The sequence below is a fragment of the Pteropus alecto genome, unplaced genomic scaffold, assembly GCF_000325575.1.
Source record: "Pteropus alecto unplaced genomic scaffold, ASM32557v1 scaffold164, whole genome shotgun sequence".
NCBI classification, from domain to species: Eukaryota; Metazoa; Chordata; class Mammalia; order Chiroptera; family Pteropodidae; genus Pteropus; species Pteropus alecto.
Window position 1 is genome coordinate 18,550,156 of NW_006439568.1, and position 24,178 is coordinate 18,574,333.

Below are 24,178 nucleotides of genomic sequence, written 5' to 3' on the forward strand. Positions count from 1 at the left end.
GGGTGAATACTTAGCAATGGAGTTGCTGGGTCATAAGTTATACATATATGCTTAACTTTAAAGGAAACTGCCAGACCATTTTCAAGAGTGGCTGTACCAATTTGCATTCCGACTACCAATGTAGGAGAGTTCCAGTTGCTCTGCATTCTTCCAAACACTTGGTATTGTCAGTGTTTTTTTTAAATAGCTATTGATGTTCAACATCTTATCATATACTTTTTTGCCATCTTATATCATCTTGGGTGAAGTGTTTACCCATTTTTAATTTGGTTGGTGTTTTTTTTTACTGTTATGTCTGTAGCTTATGTTTTATACTCTTGACAGTGCTATTGGAAAGCAGGTTTTTAAATTGATGTTTATCAATTTTTTTAAAAAAAAATTTTTATTTTTCAATTACAATTGACATACAATAGTATATTAATTTTAAATATACAACATAGTGATTACACATTTTTATAACTTATAAAGTGATCCCTGATAAATATAGTACCCATCTGACACCATACATAATTGACTATATTCCTTATGCTCTACTTTACATCCCCATGACTATTTTATAACTACCAATTTATACTTCTTAATCCCTTCCCCATTTTCACTCATCCCCCAACCTCCCTCCCATCTGACAACCATCAGAATGTTCTCTGTATCTACAAGTTTCTTTTTGTTTATTCGATTATTTTGTTCTTTAGATTCCACATATAAGTGAAATCATATGGTATTTGTCTTTCTCCGTCTGACTTATTCCATTGAAAACTGCCCCTTCAGCCCTCACTGTGAGGCCAGACAATTCAGTTTCTCCCTCATATGTCCTTTCTAGCTGCTGCCCTAGCCCTGGAGCTCAGAGTGAGTGATTCCATCAGTTAAGCCCATGCACAGGCCCCTGAAGAAGAGCTCCTGTTACTCCAGCTGCTCTCTCTCTCACTCAGCCACTGGAACCCTGGGCTGGGTAGCCTGGTGTGGGGCTGGGACCCCTCAAACCTCAGAGAGACCGCCACAACTGAGATACTCATCCCAATTTTTAACCTCCACATGTGGATATGGGACCATCCCATTTTGTGTCTCTGCCAGTCTCAAGGTGGCTTCTTCAGTATGTCCCTAGACGTCTGGCAATTTTCAGTGATAGTTCTGTAATTTTGATGTCATCGTGAGAAGATACAAGCCCACCGTTTACCTACTCTGCCATCTTGACCAGAATCCCCAATTTATCAAATTTTTATTTTTCAAATTGTTTTTGGTGCCATTTCTAAAAACTTTTTGCCAGAACCCAAGTCACAAAACTTTTTCCCTTAAAGTGTTAGAGTTTTACATTATGCAGTTAGATCTAAGATCCATTTGAGTTTATATTTTAATATGTACAGTTTAAGAGAAGGCTCTATTTTTCCATTTGAATAACCAGTTCCAACACCATTTGTTGAAAAGACTATCTTTTCTCCATTGAGCTTCTTTTGCCCATTTATCAAAACAAACATCAAGTAGTCATATTTGTATAGGTCTTTTTCTGAACTCAGTTCTGTTACATTGGTCTGTATGTATCACTTCACTATTACCATGCTGTCTTGATTACTTTAGCTTTGAAACTAAACTTTAAAATTGGGTGATGTGATTCCTCCAACTGTATTCATTTTCAAAGTTTTCTTAACTACTACAATTCCTTAGCCCTTCCATTATAAATTTTAGAATCTGATTGCTTCTGTCTGCAAAATATCCTGCTCCAATTTTTATTGGAATCATGTTAAATTTATAGATCATTGTGTTGAGTTTTCTAATCCATGAATGCAAGTTTTCTCTATTCATTGAGGTCTTTGATTTCTTTCATTAGTGTTTTGTAGTTTTCAACCTACAGATATTATATATGTTTTGTTAGATTTATATTTATTTCATTTTTTTAAGAGCTGTTGAAAATGTTTTTTTTTTAATTTTCATTTCCAGTTGTCTTTGCTTATATATATGAAATGTGATTGGCTTCTATATGTTGACTTTGTATCCTGCAACCTAAATAAACTCACTTACTAGTTCTAGGAGATTTTTCTGGGATTTTCTACATAATTATTTTGTCCATGAACACAGATAGTTTTATTTTTGTTTTTCCAAACTATGTGCCTTTTATATCTTTTTCTTGCTTTATTACAGTGGCTAACACTTTTAGTATGTATGCAATACAAGTGGTGAGAATGCTTGCCTTGTTTCCCATCAAAGAGTAGAAAGTATTCAGTTTCTGCCATTAAATACATTACTTGTAGGTTTTTTGTAGATACTCTTCATCAAGCTGAGGAAGTTTCTATTTATAGTGTGCTGAGAGTTTTTGTTATGAATAGATGTTGCATTTGGGAAAATGCTTTTCTACATCTATTTATGTCATTATGTGATTTTTCTTTTTAGATTGTTAGTATAGTGAATTACATTGATTTATTTTTGAATAACTAGCCTCTCATTTCTGAGATAAACCACGTGATCATAGTGTGTTATGCTTTTTTTAATAACAATTTTATACAGTGAAGCTCAGCCTTTTAAGAGTACAATTCAGTTTTTAGTATGTTCACAGAGTCATCCAACCTTCACCACTATCTAGTACCAGAATATTTTCATCAACGAAAAGGGAAAACCTGTACCTGTTAACAATCACTACCCATTTTTCCTTCCCCCTAGTCCCTGGCAGCCACTAATCAGCTCTGTGTCATTATGGATTTGCCTGTTCTGGACATTATGTATACATGGAATCATACAATATGTAATCTTTCGCGTCTGGCTTCTATCGCCTAACAATGTTTTCATGGTTCACACACGTTGTAACATGTGTGAAGTGGTATTTCATTATGGTTTTGGTGTGCATTTCCCTAATGAGTAATGATGTTGAGCTACTTTTCATGTATTTTTTGGCCATTTGTGTACGTTCTTTGGAGAAATGTCTATTCACATTCTTTGACGATTTTTTTTTCTTTTTTTAAATTAATTAATTAATTTTTTATAGTGGCGTTGGTTAACGAAATCCAGTAAGTTTCAGCTGTATGCTTTAACAGTAAGACATATATATGTTTGCACAGTGTGTTCACCTCCCATAGTTAGATTTCTTTCTGTCACCACATATTTGACCCCCTTTACCCCATCTACCTCCCCCTTCCCCCTCCTCCCTACATTCTGGTAACCACTAGTATATAGTCCATGTCTGTGAGTCTCTGTTTGTCCTGTTCATTTGTTGCTTTTAGGTTTTTATCCTACATATAAGTGATATCATATGATTTTCAACTTTTTCTGTCTGGCTTATTTCGCTTAGCATGATTATCTCGAGATCCATCTATGTTGTCGCAAATGGCAGTATTTCATGTCTTCTCATGACTGAGTAATATTCCACTGTATATATGTACTACAGCTTCTCTATCCAATCATCTACTGTAAGACACTTTGGTTGCTTCCTTGTCCTGGCCACTGTGAATAATGCTTCTGTGAACGCTGGTATGCAAATAACCTTTTCGGATATATTTTCAAGTCTTTGGAGTCAATACCCGGTAGAGAGATTGCTGGATCATATGGTAGATCAATTCTTAGTTTTTTGAGGAACCTCCATATTGTATTCCATAGTGGCTGTACCAATTTGCAGTCCCACCAGCAATGTATGAGGGTTCCTTTTTCTCTGCATCCTCTCCAACATTATTGCTTGTCCTGTTGATTATAACTATTATAACAGGTGTGAGGTGGTATCTCTCATTGTGGTTTCGATTTCCATTTCCCTAATGGCTAGCGACGTTGAGCATCCTTTCAAATATTTGTTGGTCATTTGTATGTCCTCTATAGAAGAGTGTCTGACCATTTTTTTGATTGGATCATTTTTTGTTGTTATTAATGAGTTGTATGAGTTCTTTGTATATTTTGGATATTAGGCCCTTATCGGAGGTGTTGCTAGCAAATATATTTTCCCATTCTGATGGCTGTCTCTTTATCATGTTGACAATTCTTTTGCTGATCAGAAGCTTTTTAATTTGATGTAGTCCCATTCATTTATTTTAGCTTGTACTTCCCTTGCTTTTGAGGTCAAATTCATAAAATCCTCTTTAAGTCCAAGGTCCTTGAGTTTAGTTCTTTTTTTCTTCTATGCATTTTATTGTTTCAGTTCTTATATTCAGGTGCTTAATCCATTTTGAGTTAATTTTGGTGTGTGGTGATAGACAACAGACTACTTTCATTCTTTTGCAGTTGGCTTTCCAGTTTCCCCAACACCATTTATTGAAGAGGCTTTCCTTTCTCTACTGTGTGTTTTTGGCTTTTTTATCGAAAATTATTTGCCCTATAAATATAGGTTTACTTCTGGACCCTTCATTCTGTTTCACTGGTCCGTGGGTCTGTTTTTCTGCCAACACCATGCCATTTTGATTACCGTCGCTTTGTAGTATAATTTGAAGTTGACTTTGCCCATTTTTTGAAGTGGTTGAATTAATCTTTTTGTTCTTGAGTTGTAAGAGTTCTTTATATTGTAGATATTAACCCCTTATTAGATATATGATTCACAAATGTTTTCTCATTCTGTAGTTTGACTTTATAATTTCTTGATGGTGTCCTTTGAAACAAGTGTTTTTTTTATTTGAGATGGTCTATTTTACCTCTTTTTTTCTTTTTTGCTAGTGCTTTGGTGTCATTTATCTGAGAATCCATTTTCTAATCCAAAGTCACAAAGATTAATTCTTATGTTTTCTGGTCCATTTTGAATTAATTGTTGTATACAGTGTGAGGTAGGGGTCAAAATTCTTTTATTCTTTCTTTTTTCTTTTTTTTGCATGCAGATAACCATTGTCTCATCACAGTTTGGTGAAAAGATTATTCTTTCTTCATTGAATTATCCTGGCACTCTTGTTGAAAATTAATGGACCGTAAATGTAAGGGTTAATTTCTGTACTCTCAGTTCTGTACACCTGTCTGTGATCCATATGCCTGTCTTCTGTCCCTGTGCCAGTCAGTTATCATTACTGTAGCTTTGTAGTACATTTCAAAATCGAGAAATGTGAACTCTCCAAATTTGTTCTTTTCTTATGAAGACTGTTTTTGCTATTCTGGATTCCTTGAATTTCTGTATGAGTATTAAGATTAGTTTGTCAATTTTTGATGGGGGGGGCGGGGAGGCAGCTGGGATTTTTGTTAGGTATTCCATTGAGTCTGTAGATCAATTTGGGGAGTGTTGCTATCTTAACTAATTTTAGTCCTTCTGATCTATGAATATGAGATGTCTTTGCAATTATGTAGGCCTTTAATTTCTTTCAGCAATGTTTTGTAGTTTCAGAATATAAGTTTTGCCTTTCTTCTATTAAATTTATTTGTATTTTTGTACTATTATAAATGTAATTGTTTTTTTAATTTGATTTTTAGATTTTTCATTGTTAGTAGAGGAATACAGATTTGAGGAGGGGGTATTCTACAACCTTGCTGAGCTTGTTTATTAGCTCTAAGTCTTTTGCATATGTGGATTCCTTAGAAGTTTAGACAATTCTAAGATTATGTCACATCTGCAAACGGAGCCTATTTTTCATTTCAGATATAGGTGCCTTTTATTATTATTTTCTTGCCCCAATGGCTCTGGCTAGAACCTCCAATACAGAGTTCAAAAGAAGTGACAAGAGTGAACATATTTGTTTTTATTTATAATAATCTTTAAAACAATTGTTAAAGCATTCTGTTACTATTGAAACAGGGAGGATAGGAAGATGATACATGAGGATTTACTATACTATTTACCCTATTTTATGCAGATTTAAAATGTTACATAATAAAGCCAAAAAAACTGTTAAAATACTTCCCAAAATTACATTGATATTTGTGTCCCCATTCTTAACAATTATTTGATTTCTTAAGGTTTCTTCTCTCTCTCTCTCTCTCACTGTTTTCTTTGTCCTATGTTATTTTTCTTGAAGTCTTTAATTAGATTGATTTTTTAATTTTGCTAACGAACATTTTTGAATGGTTACCCCTTCCTCCTTCTGTCTGTCTGTCTCTCTAAGAAATATTGGTTGTATGTATTCATAGGTATACACAGCTGAAAATGTTTATTTTGCCTTCATACTTGAGTAATGACTTGGCTGGGTATAGAATTCCAGGTTCCAATATTTTCTGTTCAGAATTCTGTGTTACTTTATATCATCTTGTAATTTTAGTTGCCATTTTGGTTTTTGTTACTTTTTTCCTTTGGAAGTTTATAGTTTTCTTTTTATCTTTGGAGTTCAGAGTTTTTATCACTATGTGTTTATATCTTCAGACATTACTGTTTGGTATTTGGTGGGCATTTGATCTGAACATATCTAGATTTATATTCTAGAGTTATTTTTCTGAGATACAGATATGTGTATGTATATATATGTGAATACACACATACATGCATTTGTATATGTTGTGTGTATGTATGTATACATATATGTGTGTGTTTTAACTGCCTTTTATCCTATAAGTCTCTACTTTTAGAATGCCTGTTAAGTGAATATTAGATAGTTTGGCTTTATCTTTTTAGTCAATTTCCTATTTTGTATTTTTATTCTAGAATTTAAAGATTCTTCAATTTAGTCTTTTTAGTTATAATAGTCTATTGTACAAATATAAAAGGTGTCTATTTACAAATAATTTTTTTATAATGACAATTTTGTTCTTTTCAATTAGCTGTGGAACTGAATTGTATCTTTCTCACCCCTCCTGCAAATTCTTATTCTCCATCCCCTCTTTCCATTCTCCCAACCCCTACCTTTGAAAATATGGTAAGAACTATAGGTCTTTTCCTCAGAAAATAATCTACATATACATATTCTCAGAAAATTTTGTATTTGCTATCATATCATTCCAGAACTCCTTAAAGCTTATTCATGAACTTAATAGTGTTCTTGAACTACCTGGGTACTTGTTAGAAATGGTACTTGTTAGAAATGGTAGAATACTTGTCAATATTGGTACTACCTGGGCACTTGCTAGAAATGCAGAATCTCAGGCCCTGCCCCAGATAGTAATTTAGAATTTCTATTTTAACAAGATCACCAGGTGATTTCTTTTATACTCAGGTTTGAGAAACAATGCTGTGCTGTTGTGGTCTATAATAATTGTACTCCTAGTTACACCACTGAATACAAATTTATATATGGCGTATTATCAGGAACACTTTTTAAAAAAATCATACCTTGATCACCCAAATTGTTCATGGCTAATTAAAGTAAATATATTTTTAAATAGTCACAATTTAATGCAGTATTTTATAGCAAACTATGCTATATGAAGTGGCAGAGACAAAGGACTGATTTATAAATTTATTTTTATAACATTAGTGAACACATAGCAGTTACTGTGTGCTAGGCAGTATTCTGATGAATGTATGTTTATGTATGTACATGTGCATATATGTATATATGTACACATTTTTTTCTCATAACAACCCTATCAGCCTAGATACTATTATTATTTCCATTTTACAGATAAGGAACCTGAGACACACAGAAGTATCTTAGCCACGGCTACATGATTAGTAAGCAGAAGAGCTAAGATTTGAACCCAGATAGCATGGCTCTAGAGTCTGTGCTCTTAACCATGACACTACTGCTTCTTTGTAGTTTTACTTAGAGACCTCACTAAACTCAATGTAGTTTATATGCAAACCAATTAATTCTTGGTTTAAATTCATTACTAGAACTTATCTGCTTTTGGTACTGTTGGATGAACCACAGATGCCAGATCATTAATGTTTTCAGAATTAATGTTGATTTGCTATTAATTGAGATTTCTAAATGGTGAGATGCTGGATTATTGAATTTTATGCTGTCTCCCCTCAAGGTTTGTTGTGAGGCTCTTAAATAACTTATGCAAATATTTTCTACATAAAATGTTAATTTTCTTCCTTCCTCAGTAAATGGACAAAAGGTAATTATAGAAATAGTACTTGGATGGCTAATAAAATTAGAAACAAAAATTAAATTAACAAAGAAATGCAAATAAATACCACATGCTAATTTAGTAAATATGTAAAAATCAAAATGTTCTGTTAAGTGTTCAAAATGTTCAATAAAGACAAGAATAAAATGTGTTTAGGGTGTAATGAAATAAGCATTCATACTTGACTAACAGAAATGGTAATCTTTGGCTGATTGATTTATTAATATTACTTGATGTATATCTTGGACATTTTTCCCTATGACTTTTTCTTTATAAATTATTTCTCTAATGTTGAACATTAGATTGTTTACAGTTTTGTTTATATTTATAAATACTGTCATTAACATGCTTTTATTTTTATCTTAATTTTTCATTGTTTTCCTTATGTTTAATAAAAGCAGAATTATTGAGTCAATGGTTAGAGTATTTTCAAAGCTCTTAACAAAGATAAAAATAATACCTGATTTTTATTGAGTGCTTACCATATGCTAATCATTGCTTTAAATTATATGTGTATAATCTTTTTATTAAAATTACGAGATAGGTTCTATTTTAACTCCATTTTACAAAAAACTAAGCCATAGAGAAATTAAATGATTTCTTAAGGTTAGAGGCAGGGTTTGTTTTCCAGAAAGAATATACTTCTTTAAGCTTCTGTGCATGGAATCTAAGATTATATATCTTTTTTCTACCCTTATCAGTGGAATGTTATTATTGTTCATTGAAAGGATCAGAGGGTCAATGGTAAGTGGCCGAATCCAGTCTGGGGCAGAAAATGCGAAGATAAGCCTGGGACATTCTGTTGTATCAGCAAGCATGGAAACAAGGGCCAGGGGTTTAAGCCAAAAGGACACAGAGGCCAAAGTGAAAAGGCTCCCATTGGCCAGAGATGAGAGAACTTAAGTATCAGAAAGAGTAATGACGACGGTTGAAATTCACTGAATATAGAAAAACTCCTTGGTTCATAACAACAGACTTATAATAAGAAACAGACATGTGTATACACCCACCCACCCTACTGCACCAAGTTACTGGATATCAGTGGTAAAAAATAGGCCATACTCTGAAAATAAGATATTATAAGGAAAGAATTAAGCATTTATCCTCCCTTTTTCTGTGTGAACTGTGTTTCAGGGTAAGCAAATGACATTCATTGAGGGAAAGTTTTTTCCAGAATTTCAGTTAATGAAATGTAAAGAATGGCAAGATTAGAAAATAATTTTGCCAAATGAAATAATTTATTCGGGCCATGGTCATCAGTTTCATCTACTGAAACTTAGACAAATGGTCACGTGGGAACATCACGGTGGAGGGCTCAGGCTGCCCTGCTTGGACCTATCGATTAACCTGAGGCTTGTGAAAAGTAGTGCAGGCAGAAAGCACGTGCCTGCTTCTGCGGTGCATACACAGTACACAGCACCAGCTCCGAAGTGCTCAACCTGTGTCAGATCAGGCTTCCACAGTGAGGGCTGGCACAGTGTGGCCTTGGAGCCAAATCCAGTCCTCCACCTGTTTTTCGTTTTCTTTTGTGTTTTACTGAAACAACTTCTCTAATGCATTTAAGTATTATCTATGGCTGCTTTCATGCAGCAGTGGCAGAGTTGAAAAGTTGCAACAGAGACCGTATGGACCACAACACCTAAAATATTTACTGTCTGGCCTTTGGACAGAAAAAGTTTGATGACCCTTGAGCTAGAAGAACAATGTTAAGTGACACTGCAGAATATGGGCCTCTTACAGGGCAACTGATCTGGTTTCTGTAATAAGTCGCAATATGGAAAACGAGAGTATTATTTTAGGTTAAGAGAGACTTAAACACACGGACCAAATGAAACATTGAGACTTACTTTGGATCCTGAAATAAGCCAGCAGTAAAAAGACATTTATGCCCAGAAAAATCTGACTATCACCTGGCTGTTTTAAATGATATCAAGAATTATTATTAATTTTGTTAAAGAATTATTATAAATTTTGTTAAAGTAATAGCATTGTACTTAGGTAAGAGAATGTCTATATTTTCTCTTCATTCACTTGAGGAAACAACTATATAGTGGGAATAGATATATTTACATTAGCTAATTTTTAAAAATTGTGTGAAAAAGAATAATCCTCAACTTAATATATGACATTTTAATAGGAAAATGTCCAGTTGACAGGATAAACTACAAGATACTATGTTAAGATTCTGTGAACGAGCAGGAAAGTTATGAAATGAGCTTCGGTAGAGGAAAGTGAAAAGCCAGCCGTTTGCTCAGAGAAAAAAAATAATTCTTCAAATATATTTATTAAATTAGTGGGCTGTAAGCGATTAAGACCCCAGGAGTCATGGAAAATCAAAAATGGTGAAAACACCACGCCTTTGGGTTGGCGTCCCACATCCCCGCCCCCCGAACACATTACTGAAGCTAATGCAGAGCCCCTTTCAGTCTAAAGGCTGAGGCTGCTCTGAATAGTCATTTAGCAAATATTTTACATTTTGAAAGACCACTCGAATCTGCAGTCTCTCTTTCCCCTGTGGTTTTCTGACTTCATTCATTGATGGAAGAAGGCCTATCTTCCTCTTTATATTTCTCCATCTTTTTCCTTCTTTTCTCTTACCCTCTAAGCAAATGGTAACGTGAAAGCGAATTGTTAATTTCACAGAGTTTGTTTCATGTTTAATTTCAAAGTCTGAAACTTTTGACTCAAAGTCACTTAACATTTACTGAGACCTCACTCTGTGTCAGGAACTGGGAGATAGTTGCTGGGGAATAGGAAGGCAAGGAGAGAGTGAAAAAGAAAAAGAGGAGGAAAGAAGAAAGAAGGGGAAAGACTTTCTTTGCCCATAAGACACTCAAAATTTGGTGTGGAAGATGGGCAGTTAAATTAATAACCCAAAACAGGATGATAAGGACTGTGGTAGTAATATGCTCACAACTCAGTACTAATTTGATGTACTGTGGGAACATTTAGGAAGACTCCTACCTAATTCATCCTGAGATGGATGGAGATCTATTTCCTGAGCTGAGTTGAAGGAGTTAGGACAGTACGTAGTGGCAGTGCACTGGACTGTTCCCAGGAGAGAGCATCACGTTCAAAACCTGAGGCAAGTTCAGGAGCAAAATGATATGTAAGGAGACTCCATTAGTGAGTGTAGATTCTTTCAAAAAGTTCAACTGAGAAAGGAAAGACCAAAATAGAAAAGCAGAAACAGGGAGGTGCACTGGCGAGAAGTTTTATGGACAAGAAAGACCTGAACATATCATCAAGAGGAGACAGAGGAACCAGAAGAGAGGAAAGGTCTGAAGAGGAGGTGAGGAGCTAATGAACACCTCCAGGATCCAGAGCGATTTTGGACTTACTGTGTCCTTGGCCACCGTGAAAGAACCTCTGATAAACCTTGAGAACAGTCTTCCCGATCAGTGAAATAGTGCTCTCTCATAATTTCCTGTTCTCTCGACATAGATATTACTAGAAGTAGAAACAAACTACTTACTGTCTCATCTCATAAATGATAAAGGTAGGAAAACGACGACAATATAGATATTTGATGCAAGAAAAGAAACAAGGTTAATATCAAGAAAAACTTAAATCTGCAAATGATATTAACAATCTTAACAGTTTAGTAATTTCATTTAAATGTTTTTAAAATATAAAATGGTTATGATTTTTAAATTCTGCTTTATAATTCTACCTCTAAAAGGCTGTTTTCTACAGTCTAATACTTTAAGAATCATTTATCTTTGTTGTAATTGCAAAAGCCAATGCTTTTTATTTGTTTACATTAGTCTGTACATAAACATTATAAAACCTATTTGAAGAAATAATGGCTGAAAACTTCCCTAACCTAGTAGAGGAAACAGTCCTCCAAATCCAGGTAGGATAAAGGAATAGGAAAGTTGTAGCCACATATTAGCCTTCTCATTAGTGAATCTCACATATAAAAACATTTTTTTAAAGTGACCTGTTGCTATAGAAGAGGGTAATGAATATGCTTTAGTATTTATATTAAATGATAGTTCTTATACCATTTTGTCAATATTAAATGTCACCCGTGATCATTGTTTAATTATGTTAAATTATAATTTCAAATTATGTAGCTATAGAATTTTATGTTGTGTTAATATTTTAGGAGATAGCATTTCAGTACATAATATTCAATCCACATGAATTAATTTACAAAAGTAATATATACTTTAATAAGTCAGACATTATAGAGATATATCAGAAACAAAAGCTAATCATTTCTGTTCCTCCTTCCTGTATTTGGGGTTGGGGTAAGTGGTCAGGACAAACAGTGTTAGCAGTTTGTTGTGTATCCCTCCATACATTTTTCTGCACATGTAACCTGGACACCAGAGGTCACAAATTCAAATGCTGACAAAGACCAGGAAGGTAACACAAATGAAGAGAGCCTGGTATCAGTGTGAGAATGACAGCAGAAGGTAATAGGGCTGTTGAACCCCTAAAAGAATACATACCTCTCCTAAAAAAAATCAGTTCAGTACATTTGGAGACATGAATACATATAGACAGATACTAAATTTTTTTTCAAGGGAACCCAAAAAATTCGGTATTTCTAGGTGAAAACTTTCAATTTTTAATGTTAGAATAAGATAGATTTGAATTTGAGCCCATTCTACCACTTACCTAGCTAAAGAATCTTGGATGATTAACTTAACCTGAGTCAGTTTCTTCATACCATGGGGTAACAATATCTCTTCGTATGACTTTAGGAGGAAGATTAAGTAATAGATCATGAGTTCAGTCCAATGTATACTGCTTATAAATGTTGACCATGGGATCAGAAGTTGTCTTGCTTTAGGAGTATAGGAACGGGATTGGCTTCAAAGGAGCCCAGAGAGGTGTCTGGGTGATAGAAATGTACTTCTTGATTGTAATGGTGGTCACAGAACTGCATGCATTCGTTAGACTTACCAGACTTTATACTTGGAATTGGTGAGTTTTTTGCATGAAAATTATACCACAAAGAGCTGATTTTTGAAAAAGGTAACTTCCTTTCCCTTCTCTCTATACTGTAGTTTCATCAGCTATTAAAGTTGGCATCAAAGGTTTCCAGCATTTTTATCACCAGATTTCTCTTGCCGTCCCTTCAGCCTAGTCACAGGCCCCACATGGTGAAAAGTTTTGCCTATTGGGAAACGAGAAAGGAAAAAAAAGACTGCTTTTATTCGTTACACTTTTCTACTGTACCAAGCTGACCACGTAGTGGCTGTTTCTGTTTGAGTCCTGTGTCTCATAACATTTGAGTAAAGCAGGCCACTGATCCTCCTTTCCAGAAATGTTATAATGTAATCAAGAGCCTGTTTATTTACTGTTTAATAAATAAGCTATGAAATTTAATATACATCAAGAAGAAAAAAAATAGAAGCAAAAGCAATATATTTCATGTGTCCTTATGAGAATAAAATACATGAGTAACAGTATCCTGTGTGTGTGTCTATATATGGATGCATGTGTGCATATTTCAAACATAAAATCATAATACTACAGGAAGCCAAAACATAAGAACATTGGACTCCCAAATGTGCATTAAGAATGTAGTCTGAAAATTAGAATGTTTATTTCCAAAAAGAGCAGGGTTATAAATGATTGTTACTGTTATTTTAAATGACAAGTAGTTCACACCAGTTCATAAAAGTCTATTAAATCCATAATGAATGGCTGCAATTAAAAAGCTATAGAATGATACTTTAAGAATGCCAGTAATTAAATAAAGCAGGAAAATAGTAAACTATTTCCCAAGGGTTTCTTAACCTTTTTTTGTACATGAAATATTTCATTATAGGTATTTGTTAGACGCTGTGGAACCTCTCTTCAGAAGAATGTATTGAATTTTTCACACACTTCCAAGGATGCACAGATATCTTGGGCCAGCTCTGTTTGTATTAGCCTTCTTGGGCTGCCCTAAGAAACACCACAGACTGGGTGGCTAAACGACACAAATTTATTTTCTCACAGTTCTCGAGATTACAAGTCCCAAGATCAGAGTCCCTTCTAGGTTGATTTCTGGTGAGGTCTCTCTTCCTGGCTTGCAGTGTTCTTCTGCCTGTGTCCTCACGTGGCCTCCTCTCTGTGCACAGGTGGAGAGAGAGATCTCTGATATTTCTTCTTAAGGAAACCAGCCTTATTAGGTTAGTTTCCCACCCTTAAGACTTCTTTTAATCTTAATCACCTCCTTAAAGGCCCTGTCTCCAAATACAGTCACACTGGAGGTTAGGGCTTCAATACATGAATTTTGAGAGAAGAAAAGGGAGGGAGAAATTGGGCACAATTAGAGCTTAAAACCAATAGACCAATAGATTCAAAATTAATTTAGACAAAAATATTGATATATCTTCACAACATAAAAAAAGAAGCAAAGATAATCCAGGAAGGTTATGATCTCAAAAATTTCTGGTTATTAAAATCACAAACAATCCCCAAAAGGAATGAATTGCAGAGAAATCTAAAGAAATTAAGTGGTTGCTCAGTGACTTCAGCCTCATTAAGAATATATCCCCAAAATAGAAAAGATATTTAACCACAGATAAATTATAAATACTACCAATATAGAGAAAACTCAAGATTGAGTTGAGCACAACACAATGATCATTGAAACATTTGCACGATAAAGAATAACAGAAAGTTATATCGGGCTGTTGCTTAGGTAAATGGTGGAATACGTTCCTCTTTTCTAGTTCTTATGCCTAGAATTATTTTTCTTGTCTAATTGCATTGGCTAATTTTAGTAACTATAGTGAGAACCCTGTCTTCCATTCCAGTTGTTAGTAGAAAGGCCTCTAAGACTTTCCACTTGAGTAAGAAGCTTGCTAATTTTATATTTGTGTGTTGTTTGCTTCTGTTTTATATAGTTTTTATTATTTTCTCAATAGATTGTCAACTCTTCAGTTGCAGAGACTATGCCTCTTATGTATCAACCTACCATTCATTCATTTATTCGAGCTGATATGGACAGAGTATCCCCTATTATGTGTTATGTTCTGTACCTGTCACTGGCTTAGAAAACAGAACAAACCCAGCTGTGTCCCATCACCACATCACACTCCCCACCCCCAAGAGTAAGAACTGGTGGGAATATAAACACTACACAGATAACACAAGTATGATAAATTTTCAAAAAGTGACAGTATTGGTATTGTAGGGTGACCTAACCTAGTCTGGGGGAAGCAGGAGATGCCTCGCCAAAGAAATAATATTAAAAATCCAAAGTCAAGAGAGACAGCTGACACTTCTAAAAGTAATGTTTCTGGAGAGAGGAGAGAGAATTGTAAAGCAGAACACAAGCTTTTTAAGTAGTTAGGAAGAACCAGACTGTGGACAGTTGGTAAACCCTTATTAGGATTTTGGACTTTTTCCTTAAGTATAGTAAAGTAGAAACAATGTTGCTTTTAGGTTATATATATATGTATGTACATATTTATGTTTGGTTACTGTTCTCACTGCACAGTGGAAATGAGATTGTAGGATGCTGAGCATATAAATTACTTGTAACTGCCACTCATTAACTTTTAAACCCTTGATTTTCCCCCATACAGATTAGAATAGCTGTAGGTTTTAATTCTGAAGTCGATTAAGTACTGTAACAAGCAAGAAATTTATTCATGTCTGAATTCTTTTTAAAAAGGTAGGAACATAGACTTCCTAATGCCATGGAAATTGGTATAGAACTTGAATTCTTTTTTAAAAGTTAGGAACAACTTCTTAATGATTATAGATTTGAATTTTCAATTCATTCAATTATTAGCTCTTTAAAAATATTACTAAATTGCTCAAAGCTTTGGTTTTCTTGTCTGTAAAATGAACTGTTTTAAGGATGAGCTGAGGGAAGGCTTGTAAGGCCCTTAGGACTTGGCCTGCGTGTATCCTTCAAGTCTTAGCTGTATTTATTAGCTGTTAAGAACTTTAGTTCTTAAATAAAAAACAAAGATACAAAGCAGAGATGCAGAGACCATAAATTTAGACATTCTCATAATGATGACATCCTGATTATTCAGTTGAGTAAACCAAATGTTAGGAGTTGTAGTTTAATTAAGGTTCATGACCAAATAAACAGAAGAAGTGGGGTTTCATCCAGGGAGTCTGGTTCCAGAGCTTGAACTCAATGCGCTGTGGCATCTTTTCTTAAAATTCTCTCTTTTGGAAGATTCTTTCTCTTACATTGCAGTCAAAAACTACAAAACCATATTTCACCTTGGCAATAAGAAAAGTAAGTGGGGATGATTGATCACCTTTGGTATTTGGGGGTTAGTGGGACTGAAAAAATTGTCATAAAAAATTATTTCCTGACTTCAGTGATAATGAAACTTTTTCTTTCAGCCTTTTTTTTTTTTTTAAGAGTTCTAGTTTAATTAGCTGGTTCATTAACTAATTAGTCAGTTGCTAATGTATAGTTGTAGAAGTAATGTTTTTATCAGACTATGTATTTTTCCAGTATATGCTACCTCTCAAGGGTGACTTCTGCAAGAATACCTAACATGTTAGAATACCTACTGTAACTACACTGCGGTGATAGTAAGGAGGTGGTGGTGTGTGTAAATCTTGTATTATAGGGTTTTCTTTTCTGGGGGGTTGAGAGGAGGGCGTTAGAGAGAATGTAATTAGCTTTGTATCAAGGAAGCAAGTTGGAGCACTCTCTGCTTTTAATATGGAAATAATTATGTTATATAACTGGCATCTTTGTAAAAATACTTTCTAGAATGGCAGTATACCTAAAATAAGTAGCCACTTTAAGTGATATTCAGAGTAAGAAATATCTAATGTAACCAAAGGGATGGTTATTTGATGTTAAAAGAAATTATTATAGATTTCTTTAACTTCTAAGTGGTATTGTTTTTAAGTTTGAGTAATGTATGATAAATTAGGTTTTTTTATGTTTTAAGGTATTGTTCATCAGTTTTAAAATTATTAATGTTTTCTGAAATTAAAATATTTTATAATATTTTGCACAATATCAGACTTGTGCTTATTTAGAATGGTGTGAAATGAACCATATTCTCTTGTTCTTGTTCTTTTTTTAGCGATACAAATAAAATTTATAAAGAAATCCACATCTGTTGTAACAAATTCGATCGGTGAAGTATACAAAAAGTATACAAAAGTCTTCCTCTCTAATTCCAGTTCCAAAAGTTTTCTTCAACAATTTGTATAGACCCTGAAAGTTTTATATATGTAAATGCATATACAAAAATATACTATATGCTTATGTAAACATTCGTATATTAACTACACATTTATAATTTTAGCATTAAAATTAAATCATATTCTAATGTTATTCTGAAACATTTAACTTAATGTGCATATCTTTCCAAGTTAGTGCGTACAGAATTACTTAATTTAGTTAATTGAATTTTTTATTATAAGGCTATATATTATTCATTTGCATGCTGATTAAGATTTAGATTAAATTGTTTTTTTCTATTATAAAGAATTACACTAAGCCCTGCAAGATGGGTATTATCTTCTTCATTTTAGAAGTGAAATTAAGACACAAGGAGGTTGGGTAACTTGCTCCAAATTGCACATCAAGTAACTGATAGAGCTAGTATTGAAATCCTAGCAATCTAGTCCAGAAGTCACAGTTTTAAATACTACTTTATGCTACTGTTTTCTTTCTGCCTCTGTTCTGCATATTGAATTGGAAAAAATAATGTATAAAATATATTTAATATTAAAATTTTCCTGAGGATAATTTAATATGCTCCCTTAAGGCTATTGGAAACCTTAGGATTGCAAATTACACAGCTGTAATTGTAGCTGTATCTAATACAGAAGTAGAAGAGTTAAGACAGCTCTTCTGAAAGTTAGTGTGGATACAAATCACTGAGGGTGGAGGAAGATCTTGTTAAAATGTAGATTCTGATTTCATAATCTGGGGTGGTGCCTGATAATCTGCAATTCTAATAAGATCATGATGTCACCAGTACTGCTAGTCTACTTTTGAGTAGCAAGGGTTTAGGCAGTTTATATTGACTTTTGGCAAATCTTTTTAGTTTTATTAAGTCAGTTTCTTATTTCATTTTGTTTATGCTAACAATTTTTATAAGTTGCGTGCATTAAAGAAAGAGGCGGGGGCTTTCTAGTAGTTTCAGTTCTGTCCGTAGCAATTACATTAGCATTGCTGGAAAAGATAAATCATGGCTTATGTGGCATTAATATACAATACTTAAATAACTATTATCAGATTTATTGATGTACTAAATATGACTTACACACCTATGTCACCATTTTCACCATTTCTTTATGGCGGGGGGCAAATGTCATTTTGAAGGATATAGCTGTCAAGCTAAAAATGTTTTCTCACTTTTATTCTTTAGTAATAATAATAATAATAATAATAATATATTTTACACAGTTAAAAAAATGAATACCTATTCAGCACTATGTGCCAGGCACTGTATCAGGTGCTTAATTGGCATGATTTAATTTAATCATCATGACCTCTCTCATTTATTCATTCATCAGATCTTTGAGCACCTGCTCTATTCCAGGAACTACATACAATGTTGAGCCAAATAAACAGATTCAGCTCTCCTAGAGCTTAGTGCAGTGGGGGATGTGTACAGTAATCAGGCAATCATAAAAATGTGATGGTTGTAAAAGAAAAGTTGTTAATTACAATATTTGCTCTCTGCAGAGAAAAAAAAATGTAATGGTTGAGAGACAACCATCAAAGACAATTCAGCTTTTAGTTCTCTAAGGTTATCCCACCTACCTTTCTTCCCTACCCCACTCCAAGGAGAATTCTTTCTCTGTCAGCTGGATTCCTGAGCTTTTGTGATGCTAATAGACATAAAGTATGGAGAGAGTCAAAACTTTAGAAGTAAAGATGAGCAAATTTGTATAAGATAAGAAAGAACTGAGATAGAAATAATTTATAGTAAAATCAAATTTAAAAATTTTTTAAATACCTGAACGACACCGTTTACATTTATTTGGAGAAGTAAATGTCCCCAATACCTTAAGTAGGAGCTTTTTAAAAACACTTATTTTATTAGGTGATGCTCAGTTTGGTAAGTTATTTGAATAGTTCCATGCGCCCAACTTTGTGATAGGAGATGTAGAAAATCAGGGGCCAGCAAAATAATGTATAATTCTGCCCCTACTCTTAAGACTATTAGAGTCAGCGCTAAGAAAAGTTTCAAAAAGATGAGGCAGGACATTATTTATTAATTTTTTAGGTATCGACATTTGTGACCCTAACAGTAAGCAAGCACGTTGTAGCTGATTGAGCATGCTTTTGGAGGAATACTGTTTTTGAAAAATACATGATTCTCTCTTTTCTGGTAGTACTACACAGTTCTGTTTTGCATATTAACTTGATCAAAAATTCTTTCTGGTTTTAAATCACATCTATATATTTGACCTTTATATATTACACTGCATCATTGTGATTTCCAAAATATTTTGTTTTCCCTACTACTACTAAAATTTCGATCCTGTCATATTGTTGTGAAGGTTATTATAAGAAACTTTAATTTAGTTTCTGAGTATTACAAGTAGCTCTATGTAGTTGTTTTTCTTTTAAAGGGAGAATCTGAAAAATTTTTATGAATTTTATCTTGGAAATTAGTTTATTCATTATGTTTAATTTTAGGAAATGGTGCTCTTGCAGAACATTCTGAAAATGTGCATATTTCAGGAGTGTCAACTGGTAAGTCATTTTTTGTAATGTTTAAATTTCATGCATGACTTATATGGTAAATATTGAAAGCCACCTGGTATCTTATGAAGTGATATTTGGCAATAAAAATTATTACTGCTTTTTGCAGCATGTAATAAGGAATGAAGTAACTGGAACAGAGAAATTCTCATAAGATAAAACTGATACTTGCATGCCCATGGATTGATTATACTTTTCCAAATGGACTGCATAATTATTTTTCATACAAACATTGAACCCAGAGAAGTTAGCTCAAGTTGAATTAGTATTTTCTTTACATACAAAGTTATATGAAATGAAATTTATTAAAATGTAATTTTGAATGAAGCATTAGAGCCTTAGAAATTAAGTGTTTTGGTTGATTTTTAGATTAGAGTACTACTATACACTATACATAAAACCGTTGTACTTGAGTGCACAATTTATATGCTATTAAAAAGCAACCCAACAACATATTTGTGTTTATAAAATTCACAAACTCATTGAGGTAAATGCAGTTTTTCCACTCATCTAAGCTTTTATAACTTAATAATTACTTAAAGGCCCATAACTATTACATGTTTCATACTTAGTGACTTCCGCAGCCCTGTTACTGTTTTTTGCTGTATCAGCTACAGTTACTAGAGAGAGCAAAATATTTTATTTTTGCATGTGCTAAAATAGAGTTTCTTACTTTGTTTTATTATTTCTCTATTTTTTATAAGTTTTGTGTGGTTAAAAAATTGCAGTGTGTTTGTCAATCTACTCATTGATTTCTTTGTGTCATCTTGTAATGTGTCTGGTTATTTTTTTTCTCATGAAGCAAAACTAAAAGCTTCCTCTTTTGTTTATGTCTGATTTTATATTCAGGAAGTTAATAGACTTAACAAATACTCTAAGAGTTAGTATGTAGTAACCAAACACATCAACAAACCTGGTTTTCTGATAATGAAAAGCAAGTGCCTTAGTATCCTGAGTTAATTCTTTCATAATTTGTTTTGCCATTTTCATATGCTTTCAAATGGTATATACATCTTCTATACATCAAGTAAAAAATAAGGCTATTTTAAAGATGCCTTTAATTTTCTCCTTCTGTTTTGAATAGCTAATGAGAATTATGATTACTTTTCCAAATTGTATTTGATTCACACAAACCAAATAGTTATTGTCTAATTTAGTGATTTTCAAATTTTTTGGTCTCAGGACCCCTTTTAAGCTTTAAAATTGTTGAGAACCGTATGTATTAGTCTGCTCAGGCTGCCATAACAAAATACCATCGGTAGAGTGACTTATTTTTCATAGTTCTGGAGGATAGAAGTCCAGCATCAAGGTGCTGGCAGGGTTGGTTTCAGGTGAGACCTCTCTTCCTGACTTGTGGCCAGTCATCTTTTTGGTGTCTTCACATGACCTTTCCTCTGTGTGCACTTAGAAAGAGATCTATGATGTCTTTCCTCTTCTTGTCAGGACTCCTATCCTGCAGGATTAGGGCCCCACCCTTAGGCTCTCCTTTAACCTGAGTTACCTCCTGAAGGGCTGGCTCTTTCAGATACAGTCACATTGCAGATTAGGACTTTAACAAATGAGCTTTGAGGAGGACACAGTTCAGTTCATAAAAATGACTTCAAAGAGTTTTTGTTTATGAAGTTAGAGCTACTGATATTTACTGTATTAGAAATTAAAATTGAAGAAACATGGTAGAGTGAGAGATGTCCCTAGATCTCTCCCCTTAAACAATAATAAGCTGAACATCTAAAACTCAACAAAAAACACCCAAAAACTGCACACCAGCACGTCTGAGCATGGGATCTGCCCATATGAGCTACCACAGAGATGAAAAAAAAAAAAATTAGATTTGAGAAATTGCTTAAAAACTTAATTCATTTGCAAATAACAACTATTGTATTTTTACATCAATAACAATTTTATGAAAAATATATTTTTCAAAACATCATAAAAAGAATGGCATTGTTTTATAATTTTGCAGTGTTCTTAAAGATCGACTTCAAAGAAAACAGCTGAATTTTCACATCTGTTTCTGCATTCAGTCTTGTGCTTTGTTTGACATACATAAAGACAGTCCAGCTTCACAACGTGTAATTGGAAAAGAGAGTAGTATTTTAATAGCCTTTTCAGATAATTGCAAATGTTCTTCTTTAATACTATACCAAAACTCAAGTGATAGTTTCTTAAAGGTTAATCACATGTGAAAGCTGAAACCATATCAGTGAACTTTTTGCTCTCTGTTATGTAAAAATCCAGTGGCCTTTCTTGCCCTTTGAATAGATGTTTGGTTTTTGTTTTTGTTTTTGTTTTTACCATGCATCATTTTGTAATATGCATTAGTTATTTGCAAAATATTGGTTTCCTGAATTATGCAGATTTATATGGAGTATGAGAAATTATATAAATTATACAAGTGTTTACTTGTAATCTGAATTTTGCTTCAACTCATCAAAATTAGATTCTACTTATTTTATCTATTTGCTTGAAATTTGACTCCTAGGCTCTTGTTGAACATTGAAATTACCCTTAAATTCCTATTTGAAAAAAATTTTTAGTTTAAAAACTTTTAAACTATGTAAAACCTGTCTTGCAGATTTTAACCTTGTCTTTTTTTAATGCCGTTTATTTCTGTTTCCGTGTTTTAGACATGTATCTAGAAGCATGTATTAGTTTGCCAGGGCCGCCATAACAAAGCACCGTAGACCACATGATTTCACACAGTGTTATTTTCTCAAAATTTTGGAAGCTAGGAGTCCGAGATCAAGGTTTTGGCAGAGTTGGTTTCTTCTGAGGGCCTCCTTGGCTTGCAGATGGCCGTCCTCCCTTTATCTCCACATGGTCTTCTCTCGGTGTGTATTGGTGTCCTAATCTCTTCACCAGTCATATCAGATTAAGGCCCACTCTTAGGACCTCATTTTAACTTTAAGTACCTCTTTAAAGACCCCGTCTCCAAATGTCATATTCTGAGGTTCTGGGGGTTAGGACTTTAACATAGGCGCTTTGAGGCAAAATAATTCAGCCTGTAACAAAATATATATTTTAATTAAATGTATTTATGTGCCAATAAAAATATTTCAGAGGTCAGTGAAACCTTATTAATGGCTTATTGTTTTTCTTGAAGATTAGTCTTTTAAAATCTTTCTTCTATGGAAAGAAAAATAACAACGAAAGCTATTCTAATTATACCACTAAAAAAATCAAAGAATGCTGTTTTAAAAGGTGGTTTTGAATACACAGATTCGTGGCAGTTTTTCTGTGGCTAATGTGGAGCTATAAAAGGTTTAATGCTTGATATAGTGTAAGCCTTCTGAATTCCTTGTATCCCCACTTGAAATGAGAGCTCCTTCTGTGCTGTTCTAAGTGGAGAACCGGCCTTTGGAAGAATCTCTAAATGTAGGACTTGCTTTCTCTTGAGACCAAGCAACAGAAGTGGCAAGAGAGCTCGCTGGTCTGTGGTTCTACCGGTTTCTGCTCCTCACCTGCTCTTTTCACCTCAGCTACTCTGTCATTCTTTGTGTTTTGGAAATTATACTGACAGAAAGAATTTTAACTTGTCTATGATTAGTGTTTCCAGGTAATTTATTGTCCAAATCAGGACACTTTGAAAGTGAAAGGGTACACTATTTTTAATTATGCTGGCACCGCAGACAAAACCAAGACTATCTCAGACAGTTCAGGGTGTATAGTTACCCTGTCTGTAATGAGTCAGATTCATTTAGCATGTATTAAGCAGCTGATATGGACCATGTGTCAAGAAGGGTAGAAGTAAGCAATGAGTAAAACATTCTTTTCTCAGAGAACTTATTATAACTGGAGGAAATAGACATTTACAGAATGCACCCATAATGTCTTAATGTTATAAATCAAATGGTGAGTAATGAGCATATTTAGTTAGATAATGAATTTATCTAGTTACAGTATTTGGTGAGTAGTAAATGACAATATTAATTTTCTTATTTATTATGAATAGTACTGTTTTAGTTTTGTTTATTCATAGGAATTTTGGGGGAAATTATTAATTTCTGTTTAATAATATATTTTTGGTTCTTATGCTTGTGATAATTTGTTTCTATTTTTCATCTTCCTCAAATCTTTGCCAAGAGAAGTCTTTGTTCTTTAGCTGGTTCTTATGCTACAAGTACAGGCATAAGAAAATGTAGATTATCAAAAAGTATACATCTAGTAATAATATAATGAAAGAATTATTGGATAAAATCTTATTTTTGATACTTTTTTTTTTAGTTGAGAATTTTTCATTGTCTGGAGCTTTAAATCTGCTTTCATAGCGAAAGGAGAAAAAACAAATGGTATTGTTATAGATCTAATAATATGTGAAAATCATGAAGTTATATCATAGAAACAGCCAAGTAAATTAATTATATGTATGAGAGAGTAGGAAGGCTATATTAATGTGCTTTTTTTAAAAAAAAAGTCTGAATTAAATGTCTCATGTTCTTTTTTAAATGTCTAAATTTTTAAAATAGCTAAATTACTACTCATCTGAGACATTTTTAGGTCAAATCGGTTTATAGCAAGACCTTTGTACACATTAAACAAATATATTTTATTTTTAAAATGTATTTGCACTGAATTTTACTCCAATCTGTGATATATATTCAAGTCAGAATAATTATAGAAATAATTTAA

General features: G+C 33.4%; 1 protein-coding gene across 2 annotated transcripts in view; it reads left to right on the forward strand.

Annotated features, from left to right (window-relative positions):
• LRP12 (LDL receptor related protein 12) overlaps positions 1 to 24,178 on the forward strand; it is a 67,078-nt gene that overhangs the window by 12,490 nt on the left and 30,410 nt on the right. The window contains exon 2 of one of the 2 annotated variants that reach the window (XM_006916619.2): positions 19,484 to 19,540. The exons of the other annotated variant lie outside the window; for it this stretch is intronic. Coding sequence (XP_006916681.1) covers positions 19,484 to 19,540 — 57 coding nt within the window. The remainder of the gene's footprint in view (positions 1 to 19,483; positions 19,541 to 24,178) is intronic. 2 annotated transcript variants of the gene reach the window in all.